A 17,367-nucleotide genomic window follows, 5' to 3' on the forward strand; every position below is an offset into this window, starting at 1 on the left:
TACTGCTTTTGCAGCACCTCCAGTCCCGCCACCCCAAGCTTGGCGCCCTCCCACGGCACGATGCCCCCGATCCGGCTCTCGAGCCATTTCAGGGACTCCGCATCCGCGCACCTCACCACCGCAGCCCCCCCTCTCAGAGTGGTGCTGTCAAATCTGGGCAGGGTACCTTCTCGGATCCCCTGGATCTCCTTGAAGACCGCACCCCTCAGCTGCGACAGCTGCTCAGCAGTCATCGCAGCATCCGGGTACCCCTCCTCGACAATCACCCTCGTCAGAGGGTCCGCGGCGTCGACGTAAGCATGGGTCCCCTGGACCCTCTGCTTCTTTTTCGCCCCTTCTGCCGACTGCGGGGTCCCATCGGGGTCCTTCCGGCGTTTATTGCCGGAGTTCCCCGGAGGCCCCCCAATCGGCGTCTGGGGGATAGTCAAGGACGAGGAAGAAGAGGTCCCCGGAACAGCCGGCGAGGGCCCAGTCCCAGTCCCGGCCTGAGCCTGGTCCCGAACCCCCCCCCTTCCGCTCCCGAGCCCTCCTCCTCTTCGCGGCTCTGGAGAGTTTCTTTTTGCAAAGATCCTCTTCCTTCGCCGGTTCGTCCGTTGCGGTTTCGGTGCCTCCCGTGCCCCTAGGGGCCCGCTCAGCACTCGAAACCACCCCTTCCTCCGCAGTCTCGGTGCTTCCCGTGCCCACAGGGGTCCGTTCGGCTCCCGATCCCGCTTCTTCCACCCTTCCGGAGTTCTCGGGCGAAGCCTCCATTGGGGTGTCCTCAGTGAGTTAAGTTTAAGTTTAGTGATTTCATCTTCCATTTTGTTCCCACGAGCAGCTAGGGAAACATACGGTCCACCCACGCAGAGCCCCGCATGCGTGGGTAAGGCTAAATACTCTGGGGTTTCGCCTGGTTCCCCAGAGGCATCGTTCAAGGCACTGCTCCCCCAGTGCCACGCAGCCCTCGCCACGATAGCTTCCAGCTTGGCTTGGGTCGAGTTGGTCCGCGGTATCGGCTTCCCCCCCCCCCCTGGGCAGGGTTTTACGCCCGCCGGGGCAGGTTATAACCGTTACTACCCGGGCGGTCCACCCCGGCACGCGGGGGTTTAGGCCCGGACCGAGGTTTCTCACCCGGGCTTCCTCCTATCCGCCACCCGGAGACGCGCCCGCTAGGCACTCAACCCACGGGACAATTCGTGGATACACAAAGACAATGTTATTTAATCAGTATAAAAAATTGTTTTTATTATAAACATATAAAAAGTGTAGTGCATACATTATATAAAAAATATAATTTTTTTGTGACATATATGAAGCATCTTTATTATCCTTCCATCGTTCATTTCTAACGTTACACATAAATTATCAAATAATTTTTAAAAATACATATAACATAAAATACACAATATGTGTAACACGTAAAATATATGAAGTTTAAATGTAAAATTATAAAATAAATGTAAAACGTAAAATACATAAAATATAAGCTATAAAATATGCGAAACGTGAACATTAAGATATAAATGTAAAGTATAAAATACATAAAACGCAAATATAAAAATGGCTGTACAATACAAAAATATTATAAAGGTATTTGATAATGCCCCCACGGCAACGTCTTTACCGAATCAGGTACGAGATACCGCTTGTCGTCGTATGGACTTAGAGCGATTTTCGTTTCACGTACCGTGTATACCTCATGCAATTTAGATCGTATACACGTCTGATGACGCGTCATCTCTATCTCATCTCACAGACACCGCATGTAGTCGTCGAATGTTATCGTTCTTGCGACAACGTTACACTTTACACCCTTTGCCTTTTTAGCGTCATTCTTTCCATCCACTTTTAACGCGTACATTTTCGCTCTGAGTCCAACGAACTCGGTCATTATCGCACCGTTGTTTTCGTCCTTCATTAGCCCGGGAACTTTCTTGTTCGCAAGAGGCATACCGTACGCGTTACCAGTCGGATAATCGCTCGTGTCGAACCTTGCGATATCACGTTTTATATTTTCATATACGTCGTCGCACTCGATGTGATACACGAGACTATCAGTATCTGTGTACATCACTCTAGATTTGTCATGGTACAAAGGTAGCATGTACTCGTGGTGAAATTCCTACAAGCAAATTTTCGATATGTCTAGTATTCACATACCTACATAAATCGGCTTGTTGAATTTCAATTCAAGTTTTCGGAATTCGACTGCAATTAAATTTTCTGCAAAAATACTGCGACTATGGAAATTTGGTTTAGCGATCATTGCCTCCGCACCGTATTGTCCTGTCCATTTTGTCAAAAGTTTTACATCTACGTGATTGCGCACATTTTCCATAGTTTTTCCGAATACGGCGTTATTCATCAATTTATATAAATTTATGTAAATTTTTCTCAAAATCGTTTTTCGCGAAGGTACGAAATTGTGTGTTTAACTCGATATAATCGCGAAGCCAGGTGGATTGAACGAATTGTAATACACGGTGTATCTGTGTTATACGGAGACCATGACGAGTGCATTGCTGCAAGTTGCGATAATGTATGACGTACCGCTTCTTATCATGCAAGGTCGCTAAAAATTTACGTTCTCGCTTACCAGGCGGCTTATCGCGCGTTGGGCATAACGTAAGTCAGTGTGTCCATCGTGCAGATGTTGTGGATACTCCAGATCGACTTCAAGAATGTACCCTGTTGGCGAATCAACAGCGATCGCGTTTACGTCAAAATTTGAGACGTCTTCGACCCATCGAAATTCTCCATAGGGCAGCGGCTGACACATTGCCCATCCGTACAAATTATTCACATCGAAATACATGAGGTACGACGATGGTTTCGATAGGTCGTACGTCTGCATGTACTTGTTGTTAACCTGCGCGTATCTGCCGGAACATTGACTCAGACCTCCGCGTATACCGCGCTCAATAAACATTACCATATCGATGTCGGTGAGCAACTCGAAATTGACGCGTGTATATTTAAGCATAGCGTCCCACGTGAATCCCGGTAATGTATAGTAATGTGCGGGGTCAAGACCATAACTTTCGACACATTTGTCACGAAAATTTTCAAAAACGTCGGCTAACAACAATACATCTGTTTTCAAATACAAATCGCTGTATTCGCCCAGCGTTCGAATAGAGAATCGATCCAATACGTTCTTGGCGTGCGCGTAATCGCTCTCGGACACGGTATCGCCCGTCAACGAACTAAAGAATAATTCGCGCGATGGCAAACGCGTTTCCTTCAATTTTGCGACACAGTCAACATACTCGTATGGGAATATGCCTTTACGAGTCAATAAATCGAATTCTTCGTCAGATAAATTCGAAAATTCCTTACGTACAATTTTTAGTTTTTCTTTACCGAGAAATAATGCCAATTTTTCAAGACTAGAATTGAGAAATTTATATGAATCTATGAATCGTAATTTTATGTGATTGTTTGGGTCTAATTCATCGGCGGTACCTATGACATGCTTCGTAAAAGAAATATATTTTTCTTTTGTAACGGGAAGCACATCGATATTCCCTTTGAATGTTGTGGCTATTTCTCTAATAATAAAATCTGAATCGTATCCGGATAAATTATGGAAAATTTCTGGTATGTACAACACATTTTGATAACACAAGTTACAAAGCGAATGCGCGGGACCGCGATAACGACCGGTGAGATGACAATGATCTCGCACTCGTGTATCATCCGGTGCAAACGGCTTATCACAAATATGACACTGCTTTGCGTTACGATATGCCTCCCATTGCTCTTTTGATAGAGTTTCCATGGGGACCTTAGCAAATAAAATTGATTTTACGCGATGCGCTAATTTCTCTAGTTGTTTAGCGAACCACGCGATACAATCCTTATCACGATGAAACCAATACCCCGATAATGTGTCATCGTACGAACAATGTACATAATATCCCAAGCTAAATACTTGATGATGATGATGCTGTTGGTACGATATTTTCATATCCTCCTTCTCCATCTTCTCCAATGTACACTCTAGGTCGGCATAGACGACAAACGGCACACGCTCCTTATTGTTGATGTTGCGGAAGCTCAGCCATTTCTCGTCTTCAGTAGGTAGTTGGATGGCGCAGTCGTTCATTTTTTGGCAATCTACGCTGTGGACATCCAACTTTTCCACAGAACTAAAGTAATGTAAACATCTGTAAAAAATAGTGTAAATTTTTATTTTTTATTATAAAAATTAATACAACATTTATAAAATTATTATTCACCGGTCACAAATATATTTTTTGTGTTTGTTTGGGATTCGACGTTAACATAATGTTTTCCGATAAACAAAAATATTTTTTTTGTCTCTAGTCGTGAAATTGTTATCGGGAATTCGTCATCTCATCTCGCCGAGCCGGAGCGTGGACCCGTGGATTTCACACGTCCACGCCGTGATCGCGTGAGGTACCGGGCCGATCAGCTGCTTGCTCTTTCCCGATCTTCACCTCCTAACAACGAATATCGGGGGAGAGTAAGGCGCGTTACCGAATTTCGGCGCGAAGTTGAGTCAGTCTTGTGTCTGCTCTTGATCGCCAAGCCTCTCTCAATTCTCTAACGTTCACTACTCGGGGTATCCCTCGACTAGATTATCAATTTCGAATCTCATTCACGTTTGAGTTAAGATCTCTCTATTATATTGTGAAAGTGTCGCGAAATCGCGAGTGCGCGGTGTGCGTTGTGACGTCGCGGGAAGCAACGGTGATCTCGTGTTCGCGATCGAACGTCTGCCTCGCGATTAGTTTTTCGGTCTCGTTCGCGCTCAAGATCTCCGTCCCGTTGGGGTGTCCTGACAAGCGCCCGGCAAGATATCCGCCGCGCAATTAAAGGCAGAAAAGGACAACCGTTCGACCCGAAGATTTCCGATCGTTCATAATTGACTCGTCGTTCCCGCACGCTCGCGTCTTCCGCGATTCGCGCGAATTGTATGGTTAATTATTTAAGAAATAAATGGTGCTTCTGACTGTGAAAACCAATCCTGCCTGTTTTTCATTCGTGTTTGTGGAACCTCCAGCGAGTCCGCGGATTCGCGCAACACGTCCTCCGCGCTCAATTCTGAGCGGTTCCGGCCTCTAGCGCATCCGGTTGCCGTCGGCAAACGATTTCGCGCGCACAGTGTTCCTTTTTACTGAGTTGTGAGCTCACTAGACGAGACAGATCCTTGATGCATGCAAAGTGTCCCACGTTGTTTTCGCGTAGATCTTGCACGTATAGCAGATTAACATGCTTCTCCTTTTTGTCGTTGGAGAGTCTTAGCGGGAGAATTTTATAGGTTTCAGTTTGATCCTTTTGGATCTCGTAGACGTTGACCAAAATATTATTTAGTCTCTCGAATTTTTTAATGTCTTTTAACGCGATTGGAAACTCAATGTTATCGAAATTCAGAACGTTTGTATAATGAGGGTACGATGACTCCCTTTCTGAATTTCTTTCTGCGGGATATAGAGCGGCTATCACAGACCACGCGAAGCAAGCATTGTCCATCGATTTCACGTTAACAACCGCACGCTTTGTCATTATTTCCCGCGGTAATATCACGTGACATCCCGCGCGCATAGAATTGTACTTATTCACATTTACAGTCAAATTCTGTATACGCGACAACGCCCACCCACTATCGCGTTCTTGAAATTCCTCGAGCGATGCTAACGTGTGCTCAATAACGCACCGCTCGTACCACTCATCCAAGTCTGATGTTCTAAAGAGATCACTGTTTTTCGTGGTAATACTTTTATTGGCGCGTTTGTCGCCCGTTACAAATACGCCATTGAATGCGGTGTTCACTTTCACAGAGTTGTGTCTTTCGATAGCGTCCCGCACTCGAGTACCACCAGCGTCTTCTAAAAACTTTCGCGGTTCAATGTAGTTCCCATTGATAACCGCTCCTGTCAGAACGCGATTCTCAAACGCGGTGTCAATTTCTCGCCACACGAGTCTGTCCGCGTTGTCACACGAGTCACTCGCGTAATTACCACCGACGTGCACGTAACGTTTTTGCAGTCGCGTCTTTTCACCCGCGAGTCGCGCGATTCTCGCCATCAAAGATTGTCTTTGTCCAACGTTGAGTCGATGGCGCTTGACGCGGCTATGTTCCTCGAGTCGTTCGATACACTCGTCGCACCGCTGCAACCACTCGAAACACTCGCCCAAGGTAGCGACCCTGTCAATTTGGTCCAACAGCTCGCGCTCAAAATGTTCCATTTTTAATACTGTTTTTTCAATAATTATTAATAAGTCTTTACACTGTGCAAACCGGACACAAGTTACTGGGAATCATTACAAACATGGACTGTCTACAATTTGAGCAATATTTTCCATCCAGCCTACCGAATGCATTAGTAATATGTTTACTAAAAGCGTACATTATTCCGAAATCGGTGTCCGCTATTCGCATAATGCATTCGGCACATACCGAATATGTACCACCCGTGGTGTAATAAAAGTATATACCGCAATGTTTCGATCTTACGGTTATGGCGCGCACTTCCGCAGGTGTCAAATGTTTCTCAACGGCATCGATATAATCCTCGCTGTCCTCGCTGCAATCATCACTAATGTAGTTACTATCTTCCGATGCTACGCTCTCTTCATCCATTATATTCTCAAAATTAATGTCATTCACAACGCCTATTATCTGGGCATCGTCCATTTGTTGTATATTGTCCACAACATTAAAGTTTTCCGGATGATTATCCGCAATGTCTATCACATTATTCGCACCATCCACAATATCTATCACTTCGTTTTCATCGTCTGCAATGTCTATCATTTCGACATCATCGTCCGCAATGTCTATCACTTCGACATCATCGTCCGCAATGTCTATCACTTCGACATCATCTATGATATCTACAAGTTCCACCATCACTTTATTCGAAGTCATTTTTTCACGTCACACTGATTCGCTCACATGAACTTCTCACATCTTGAACTTCAAGTCGACTGTGCGATCGTGCATTTTCTGACCATTTATATACTTCCTATAACCCTTTGTCTTCCTTTGTCTCAACCAGAACATAGGCATCGCCATTTTTGTTTTATATATAATTTTAAAGAAAGCTTCTAATTCTGCGAACAGCTGGATATCGGTGCTAAACCGCGAATCACATCCCTCGTAGCGATTGAGGTGTCGGTGCGACAAACGTCTTTTATTTCTCCATTCTATACCACTTCTCAAGTTTTCACATTATTTTGTCTTCGATGAATTTTAAGAGTATCTTCTTCCATGACTACGCGTTTCATAAGTTAGCAGCCGACAAAAAATTATAACATTGTTGTTTACAAATTTTAGTCGTTTGAACAATACATTTCGTCTATCGCTGATAGCAGAGAATTTCAAAGATCTTTTTTCCAACGACTTCCCCTCCCCGCATCTACTTTTTATATATTTCATCTTTTATTCCCTTTGTCTCAACCGAAGCATTCGTCACTTTATTTTATATATTTTAATCATTTGTCTCAATCAAAGCATTCGTCATTTTTTTTGTTTTTAACTATACAATTTTACAGCGAGCCGCTGTTTTTACAAGCAACTATCAGGTATCGGTATTAAACCACGAATCGCATCCCTTCCACGAAATTTTAACTGTTGTGGCGACATATTTTATCTATCACTGATAGCAAAGAGTGTGATTATACCCATGACTTCCCCTCCCTACGTCTTCTCTTATTAATATCATGAGCTTGATGTGAGTAAAAACGCACAAAAAATATATATGTGTTGAGTGAGAATAAGAGCACGCGCGAGAACCCTAGACCGCATCCCTTATTTATAAATCGTATCGATCGAAGCGTTGGCGCTATCTTATCCAACGTCTAAATAATAACTTCCGGGGTGATGAAAGATTCCGCTACGTATGCATCATCTCGCACATAAGAAAGGCATACTTATTCATTGTCAGTCAGTCTCGAGTTGTCCACCCATCGGGATGGACGTTTCCGCGTTGGGACGAGCGTGACGGGCGTTTCCGTGATTTCAGTTTTTTCGCGTGTGAAACCAATATATGCGATCAGTCGCATGGTGGATGACTGCACCGCGCCTTCGGAATCTGATTCATTCATTCATGTCGTAACTGTTTCCTCAGTTGATAAACTGTTATATTTGTAAAAAATCTGGTAAATATCGAGGTCTCGCGTGAAATCTTGAACAAAATTTTTCCACAGATATAACACTTTATTAATTGGGGAAACAGTTACGACATGAATGAATCTGACTCCGAAGGCGAGGTACTTTTATTCATCACATGGCCCATCGCCTTATCAACTGTGTTAGTGAAAGTGGCGAGTCGCCTGGTGGATGGGCACACTTCGCATCACCAACGAAAAATACATTCGCGTCACTGCCATATAATCGGCAATGGCATGTTACGCTATTGATGCGAATGTATTTTTCTTTAGTAATGCGAGGTGTTCTTATGCATCGATCGACTTGCCACCATATCATCGTAATTAAATTCATTTGTGTGGTGATTTCAAAAACGGGAAAGGGGAGGAGAAGGTTTTTGGACTCGGATTAATACTAGAAAAAATTTAAAAATCTATTATTGCTCAGAGTTCATTAGCTCTTTTTGCTCCCAGTTCAACACACAAGTGACATATGGATTACGCGCGTGAAAAGTATCTTCCAACGCGACGAAAGTCGCAACGTAAGTCTAAAAACTTTGTCACTAATAAAGAATATAATTTTTATTAAAAGAAGGAAGGGGAAATCTTTTGGAATCGGTGCATCGTTAGAAAAATTAAAAAATCTACTGATGAGTTGATTCCAAAAGATCTCTTCATTCCCAGTACAACATAGTATATGGTGACATATAATTTTTATTAAAAGGTTGATTCCAAAAGAAAACACAAAATTTTTTACTGTGTGACGTTCCTAATATCTTGGGGGGGGGGGGAATTTGGTTCTAAAACTCCTGAGCTCCGAGGGGGGTGTGGGGGTGCGGGAGTCTCTTGCTGTTAAAGGAGAAGGGGGCGTCACGTTGGTGGGAAGAAAATGACGCCTCCCCCTCCCCTTTACCAGCAAGAAATCCCCCGCACCCCCCTCGGAGCTCCCGAGTTAGAACCGGCCTACCATTCCTACTAAAACATTATTACTATTCTTTAGCCAGTTTTTATAATACAAAATTTTTTTAGATTTGACACTATAAAAGTAATGATATATATAGAACATGCGCCAACTATAAAGTAGATGTTTATATGAATTAGAACATCTAATTTGTTTTTCTTTGGCTGGCATTTATAGTTTGATTTTTCATTAAGTCCGTATCAGACTAGAGATTGATATTGAGATTGAATTGAAATGTAACCAATTAGTTGGTTAAATTCTAATTCAATCTCAATATCTAGTCTGATATGGCTTTGATTGTTTTAAGTTTGTCTTTAGATACAAATTCGTTAATTACGAAGTATTTTAACGACAAACTTAAGAAGATTCTTAAATATAAAATTAAACTATAAATATTAGCCTTTTGTATTAAATTATTGGCTGCTGTGCGCCTGCAAAAAACAATTGTCAGGAAGTATATTGGCAAGGAATAAAGAAGATAATATTGAGCTGGCAAATAAGTTTTAATACAAATAAATTATAAATGTTACAAATAAATATTTTAATACAAATAAATATTTTACTACAAAATTTTGGCGCTGCTAAACCGAATAATTTGCTTTAATACAAAATCATTTTCTTACAATTTCACTTACATATTAAAATAATACATATAATATACACGCATGAGGGAGAGAGAGAGAGAGAGAGAAAGAGACACGCACGCACGCATAAGAGACAGATATTAACCGCTTCCTTAAAAGTAAATCGCTTCCTTATAAACTAATTGTAAGATATAAAGCTTTAAAAAATCAAAATCCCAATTTATACCCGTTACATTACAATATATCTTTAAACATGGTGTTTAAAAGTTAAACATGCTACGGGTTTATTAAAAATCGAAATTTTATTATGTGATATAAAGAAGTAAAGTTACCAACTATTTGATCAAATAATAATCGATTAACAAAATATTTCTTCCTTATTAAATGATAACTGACCTTTGCATTCCCGTAGGAAAAATATGTATGCAAAAATTACTGCACAAAAATTGCATATTTTTGTACATAAATTTTTGCAGTTTTCACAGATTTTTATACAAAGTTTTCGCCTTCAGAATTTTTTTTCAGAATATTTTGCAGAATTTTATGTAATGTTTTCTGAAGACAAAAAACTTCAGAAAACATTACATAAAAAAATCTGTAAAAGCTGCAGAAATATGCACAAAAATATACAATTTTTTTATGCAGTAATTTTTGCATAATTTTTTCCTACAGTTGTTTAACTGTATTATATTTATTAACTGTATCATAAAAAATTTAACATTTGAGTTTACTTTAATATTTTCGACGGAATTTCCTTAACTGTTTTCTTCATTTTCACCAAAAAAATAATAATATTAATTAACATTTATCAACTATTGCAAAAAAATAATTTTCATTATTTAGAAATAACATTAAAAATAGTTACCTTTTGTTAACAGAAAATGAATAAAATACCTTACTCTTAAATTTACTCCTGTAAATTGCTCTTAAATTTACTTCTGTAAAGAAAAAATATATTTATTAACTATTGCAAATAAATAATTTTGATTAACTATTTAGAAATAGTAAATAAGTCATATTGAGTATAATTACCTTTTGTTAACAGAAAGTGAATATTTTCTATCTAATAATCTCTTGGTTTTAAATTTACTCCTATAATAAAAATAATAAAAATGTAGTGTCATAATATTGATCAAATCAATCAGTTTCGTATCATATTTCATTAAAAATGATATAAGAATGTGGATATGTTTCGTATCTAATGTACGTTACTCCCTACTCGAGATGTTCCACCGCGTGGAGCTTTTTGGTCGCCCTGGTAAGGGCGGTTTATCATGCGTCCTTATAAGGACGGTTGTCCCTCGTTGATCGATGCGACGAACTCTGCGTATAGGTCCTGTGGCTTCAGCTGAACCCTAGCGCTGTGGCTTTGCGTCTTCTTCTTGGGGGCCCGTGGAGTCCTGGGCTTTCCTGACGGTGTACTAGGCCAGGAGTCGTCGGAACCACCCGAAGTCTTAGCTTGAACGCTAACGTCAACCTTCGGTCGGGTTGGCGTAGTCTGCGTCCCAGTTGTGTGCTGCAGGTAACGGGGAGTCCGGTTGACCCGCTGAATCGGTGGAAGGTCCCAGGGAATTAATCTCCAGGGCAACTTCGTTTCCCCCGGGTCGAGTCTCGGTGTCCTCTGGTCCTGGATCCGAGATGCTGGTCGCTCCTTCGGTCGGGCCGGCCGGTGGTTCTTCCGTCTTCGCGGCAGGATGCTGCCGTTGAGCTCACTCCTCACAGGAAGCCCTGGGGAGAGCACACTCCCCGCCGGAGGCCCTGGTAAGAGCGCACTCCACGAAGGAGGCCCCGACAAGAGCACACTCCACGAAGGAGGCCCTGACGAGAGCACACTCCCCGAAGGAGGCCCGGGTAAGAGCACACTCCGATACAGAGGCCCTAGGTCGTCTCGGACGAGCACACTCCGAGAGGGAGGCCCGTCACTTACACAAAAGAGAGTACAGAAAATATCCTTACGTTTATTCTCTCTATGAATCTAGGATTAGATTAGATTAGCCAGCGCTGCGGGTGGTCTTTATATAGCCGGGCCGCTGCATCTCACTCCGGAGTGCCGTGGCCGCTCTATCGGCTGCGCCGCGCACTGCTCCGCTGGCGACTCGCGGCGTGGGCGGTGAGCGCGCGTCGGTTGACGCGCCGGTGTACGCCGTGAGCGCATTAGCTCAGGCGCGCTGCTAGAGTGGCGTGACCGCCACATGACCCCCTTGGTTGACTCTAAACCCCCTCAAAGCGAACTGGTTGTCGAGATAGTCGTCTACTTCTTGTGCGAGTTGGAGTTGAGCTTGGTAGAGGCATCGGTGTTGACTTTGACTCCTCTGTTGTAGCTTCCTCTTGTGCTAGGATGTAAGCCGGTTTCAGCCTGTCAATTGAGACGTGGTCAATTGACCACGCGTCCATTAATGCGGAGCTTGTATGTTTTCTCTTCTCTGTTAAGGACGTGGTATGGACCGTCATAAGTTGGCTGTAAGGTTCCTCTCAACGCGTCATGTCTCAGGAAAACTTGTTGTGCCGTACTCAAGTCTTTATGTATGAAGGTGGCCTTTTCTCCATGTTTTCTTAGCTTCGGTTGTAGGTTCCTCATTGTTTTTCCGAGTTTCGCTGCGAAACCTTCTGTGCTTTTTGTTGTGTTGGCTTCTCCCAGAAACTGCCCTGGAAGACGTATTGGTTCGCCAAAAACCATTTCTGCTGGGGTAGCTTGTAGATCTTTTTTCCATGAAGCTCTTATGCCCATTAAAACGACTGGAAGTATGTCTGCTCACTCTTCCGTTTGGTGACATTTAATTGATGCTTTCATTTGGCGATGAAATCTCTCGATCATGCCATTTGCTGCTGGGTGATACGCTGTTGTTCGTATGTGATTTGACCCAGTTAATTTGGTTAATTGTTTGAACAGATCTGATTCAAATTGCCGACCTTGGTCGGTTGTTATTCGTGCTGGAGTTCCATAACGTGCTATCCAGTTCGTCATCAGCTGTCTCGCTATTGTTTCTGCTGAGATATCTGGTATAGGTATGGCTTCAGGCCATCTTGTAAATCTATCGATGATCGTCAAGCAGTATTTATATCCCATTGATGTTGGCATTGGTCCGACGATATCCATGTGGATGTGTTCAAATCTTCTAGTGGGATTAGAAAAGCTTCCCGTCGGTGAGACTGTGTGCTTGAATACCTTTGCCTTCTGGCATGGAATGCAAGAGCGTGCCCAAGTGCGGCAATCTTGTTGTATGTTTGGCCATACGTATCTATCTTTGATTAGCCTTGCAGTTGCCTTAACGCCAGGATGTGACATACCATGCAGGGTTCTGAATACTGCTGTCTGAATGGTTCTGTCACGTATGGACGTTTGATCGGCATTGTGGTGTCGCATACTATCGTTGTCGTGGAGCCTGGGATTTGTACTTTCTCTAGCTTGAGCGAATACTTAGTGGTGCCGTCTAAAATTTTCTTCAGTTCAGTGTCTTCGTTTTGTGACTTTGCTAGTGTTTCGAAGTCTGGCGCTGTTTGAATGGCTTCAACTCGAGATAAGGCATCTGCCACTACATTGTCTTTGCCTGCCACGTGCCGTATGTCCGTTGAGAATTGGCTAATGAAATCTAAATGCCGGGCTTGTCTAGGTGAGCTTCGTAGCACATCTTGTTGAAAAGCGTAAATTAACGGTTTATGATCTGTGTAGATGGTGAATGTTCTTCCTTCCAGAAGGTGTCGGAAATACTTTACTGCTCCGTATACTGCGAGTAGTTCTCTATCGTACGGACTGTACTTCGTTTGTGCTTGATTGAGCTTCTTGCTCATGAATGCCAGAGGTTGTTGTTCTCCATTAATCACCTGATGTACTACGGCGCCCATTGCAGTATCAGAAGCGTCTGTGGTTAGCGTTATTGTTGCTTCTGACTTTGGGTGTGCCAGTAACGTAGCTTTCGTCAAGCTATCTTTGCACTTTTGAAAGGCGTGCTCTAGTTGCGGTGTCCATTCTATAGGCGTTCTTCCTTTTGTTTTGGGTCCTTTCAAAACGTCTTGCAATTTGGCTTGGTCCTGTGCTGCTTTAGGAATGAACCTTCTATAGAAATTTATTGTTCCCAGGAACTGTCTCATTTGCTTCACCGTTTCCGGTTTTTTGAACTCCCGGATTGCCTGGACCTTTTCTGATAATGGTTGTGTTCCCTCTTCAGATACCGAGTATCCTAGGAACTTTATTTGTTTCTTGCCGAACACGCATTTGTTGGGATTCAGCTGTATGCCGTATTCTTCTAAACGGCGAAACAGTTGCTCCAAATGTTTCATGTGTTCTTCTTCTGTTTCTGAAGCGACTAATATGTCGTCTATGTATGTATAACAAAATTCCAGCCCATGTGTGACCTCATTTATAAACCTTTGAAAGGTTTGTGCAGCGTTTCTTAATCCGAATGGCATGTAGCAGAATTCAAATAATCCAAAGGGTGTGGTGATAGCTGTTTTCGGAATGTCTTCTGGATGTACCGGAATTTGGTTGTATGCTCTGACTAAGTCCAGCGTGGAGAAAATTTTCTTTCCTTCTAAGGATTGTGCAAAATCTTCGATATGCGGGATCGGATAGCGGTCAGGCACTGTTCTTGTATTCAGTCTCCGATAGTCGCCGCATGGTCTCCAGGCATTTTCTTTCTTAGGTGCCATGTGAAGTGGTGCGGCCCATGGGCTTTTAGATGGTCGAATGATCCCCTCTTCAAGCAGGAGATTAAATTCGGCTTTGGCTATTTTTAATTTATCTGGTGCCAGTCTACGAGGCTTACACGCTTCTGGTGGGCCCGAATTAGTCTTTATATGGTGCACAGTCGTGTGCGGGTGCTTCTGTGCCTGCGTTCTTGTTGACTGAGTGATCCGCGGAAATCTTGCTAATAGTTGATGGAAGGGGGTGTTGCCTGTCATGGCTTTCACCGAGTTGGCGTTGGTTCTGTTAGCTGAGCCTTTTGTTGTCAGCCCTGTTTTTGCATCTATTAATTGTCCCTTCTTGACATCAGGTAAAAGGTGAAAATGCGCCAAGAAATCGGATCCTATTATAGGCGTTGTGACATCTGCTATTATAAAGCGCCATAAGAAGGCGCGGCGTAACCCCAAGTTTGGTTGAATAGTGATATAGCCATATGTCATGATGCGGGATCCGTTCGCCGCATAGAGCTCTTGTGTGCTGAACAATCGTTGCCTTCATATCATTGAACGAGGATAAACGTTGACATCAGAGCCAGTGTCTATTAAGTATCGTATTTTAGTGCTACGATCAGTGACAAATAAGCGGCTTATTCCTGGGCAGGGGCCGTTCGCCGCTGCTAACGACTGCTCCTCTAGTTTTCCTCTTTTTTAAACGAGCATGGCTTTATACATTTCCTTGCTTTGTCCTTAAATCTCCTGTGGTAAAAGCATACCCCGTCGGAATTCTTCTCTTCCTTGTGGTTAACAGAACGAGTTCTAGAACGGCTTCTTCTCCTATCTTTCTGGAGTGACTGTGTCAATCGACTGTTGAGGCTGGCTACTTGTTGCGCCAAAATTTTTATTTGTTGCTCCATTGTTTGCTCGGTCGCCTGAGTGCTTGCTACCACCGCCGTTCTGCAGGTTATCTCGTATATTCGATCGGCTTGTTCAGCCACTACTTCTAAATTGTCCGCTGTACGAGTAGCGAAAATGGCTTGTAGTTGGGATGGTAGTCTGCCCATCCATAATGTGCGTAATAATTGCTCCGAAATAGCTGAACTTGCTAACGATTGTAGGTGTCTTAAAAACTGTGATGGTCTTCTATCTCCCATCTCTTCGTGTTCTAAGAGCTGTCGGATCTGTTGCTCCTGAGATATCGACAATCGTTGTATTAATGCCCTTTTAATGCTCTCATATTTGTTCTTTTCTGGCGGTTGGGTGATGAGATCTTTTATTTCTTTGGCTTGTTTTGTATCGACTTGCGCCAGTACGTATGCATATTTAGTCTCATCACTCGTAATTCTACCGAGCGTGAATTGTCCTTCGAGCTGAGCAAACCATAGCTCGAGTTCATCAGCCCAGAAAGGAGGTATCTTTATGGTTACTCTGTTGATCGGAGCGCATTCAGCACTAGTTAGTTCTGCCGGCTCCATTGCAGTGAAATATATTCGGATCACGTCGGGGTCACCAATTTGTGGGTATGTTTCGTATCTAATGTACGTTACTCCCTACTCGAGATGTTCCACCGCGTGGAGCTTTTTGGTCGCCCTGAAAAGGGCGGTTTATCATGCGTCCTTATAAGGACGGTTGTCCCTCGTTGATCGATGCGACGAACTCTGCGTATAGGTCCTGTGGCTTCAGCTGAACCCTAGCGCTGTGGCTTTGCGTCTTTTTCTTGGGGGCCCGTGGAGTCCTGGGCTTTCCTGACGGTGTACTAGGCCAGGAGTCGTCGGAACCACCCGAAGTCTTAGCTTGAACGCTAACGTCAACCTTCGGTCGGGTTGGCGTAGTCTGCGTCCCAGTTGTGTGCTGCAGGTAACGGGGAGTCTGGTTGACCCGCTGAATCGGTGGAAGGTCCCAGGGAATTAATCTCCAGGGCAACTTCGTTTCCCCCGGGTCGAGTCTCGGTGTCCTCTGGTCCTGGATCCGAGATGCTGGTCGCTCCTTCGGTCGGGCCGGCCGGTGGTTCTTCCGTCTTCGCGGCAGGATGCTGCCGTTGAGCTCACTCCTCACGGGAAGCCCTGGAGAAAGCACACTCCCCGCCGAAGGCCCTGGTAAGAGCGCACTCCACGAAGGAGGCCCCGACAAGAGCACACTCCACGAAGGAGGCCCTGACGAGAGCACACTCCCCGAAGGAGGCCCGGGTAAGAGCACACTCCGATACAGAGGCCCTAGGTCGTCTCGGACGAGCACACTCCGAGAGGGAGGCCCGTCACTTACACAAAAGAGAGTACAGAAAATATCCTTACGTTTATTCTCTCTATGAATCTAGGATTAGATTAGATTAGCCAGCGCTGCGGGTGGTCTTTATATAGCCGGGCCGCTGCATCTCACTCCGGAGTGCCGCGGCCGCTCTATCGGCTGCGCCGCGCACTGCTCCGCTGGCGACTCGCGGCGTGGGCGGTGAGCGCGCGTCGGTTGACGCGCCGGTGTACGCCGTGAGCGCATTAGCTCAGGCGCGCTGCTAGAGTGGCGTGACCGCCACAAAGAATGTAATTCTTTTCATATTAATTTTAATAATAATTTATTAACATACTTAAATCTACATTCTATGCTCCTATATATGAATTAAACAGTTTACAACAAGAAGCTTACTTTAGTAAAAAACTATTTTTCACAAAAGGGCAATTAATATCCAATATTTTTCAAATTCACTATAATATTTAACATGTTATAGATTATTACATCTCTCATCGTTAATTAAATCACGGTAACAAAAATTTATTTAAAAAATTTTGCATTATTAAGATCTTTAATACTATCAACTAATCAGAAAAAAAAAGATATTGAAATTCAATTATTAATACCAACCTCTATATATCTGATCGAATGAATAAAGCACACGATTAATAACATTTTATTCTTCTCGATTTGCTGGTTATTTGTGAATAAAAAATATACTGCGCATAGAAAATTTTAAACTCAAATCTAAAATCTCTTATCAATTAATGGCAAAACAATTTTATAAAACAGAATACTCAGTACATATATAATATTGATAACTAATACTTTGTAAAAAATAAAAATGATAATTCTTAATTCTCATTATAATCTGATATAATTTGA

The 17,367-nt window shown here is 43.3% G+C and overlaps 1 protein-coding gene across 1 annotated transcript; it reads right to left on the reverse strand.

The window, feature by feature from the left end:
• Positions 1–14,954: 14,954 nt before the first annotated feature.
• LOC118646967 lies at positions 14,955–15,734 on the reverse strand. The gene has a single exon (XM_036290965.1). It carries the CDS (start codon positions 15,732–15,734, stop codon positions 14,955–14,957), a length of 780 nt encoding a protein of 259 aa, XP_036146858.1.
• Between the last annotated feature and the right edge of the window lie 1,633 nt (positions 15,735–17,367).

The sequence above is a fragment of the Monomorium pharaonis genome, chromosome 1 (genome assembly GCF_013373865.1).
Source record: "Monomorium pharaonis isolate MP-MQ-018 chromosome 1, ASM1337386v2, whole genome shotgun sequence".
In the NCBI taxonomy this organism is placed as follows: domain Eukaryota; kingdom Metazoa; phylum Arthropoda; class Insecta; order Hymenoptera; family Formicidae; genus Monomorium; species Monomorium pharaonis.

What these genes read in the sequence shown, in the direction of transcription:
- LOC118646967 (XM_036290965.1), bottom strand. Translation starts at nt 15,734, where the DNA reads ATGGAGCCGGCAGAACTAACTAGTGCTGAATGCGCTCCGATCAACAGA.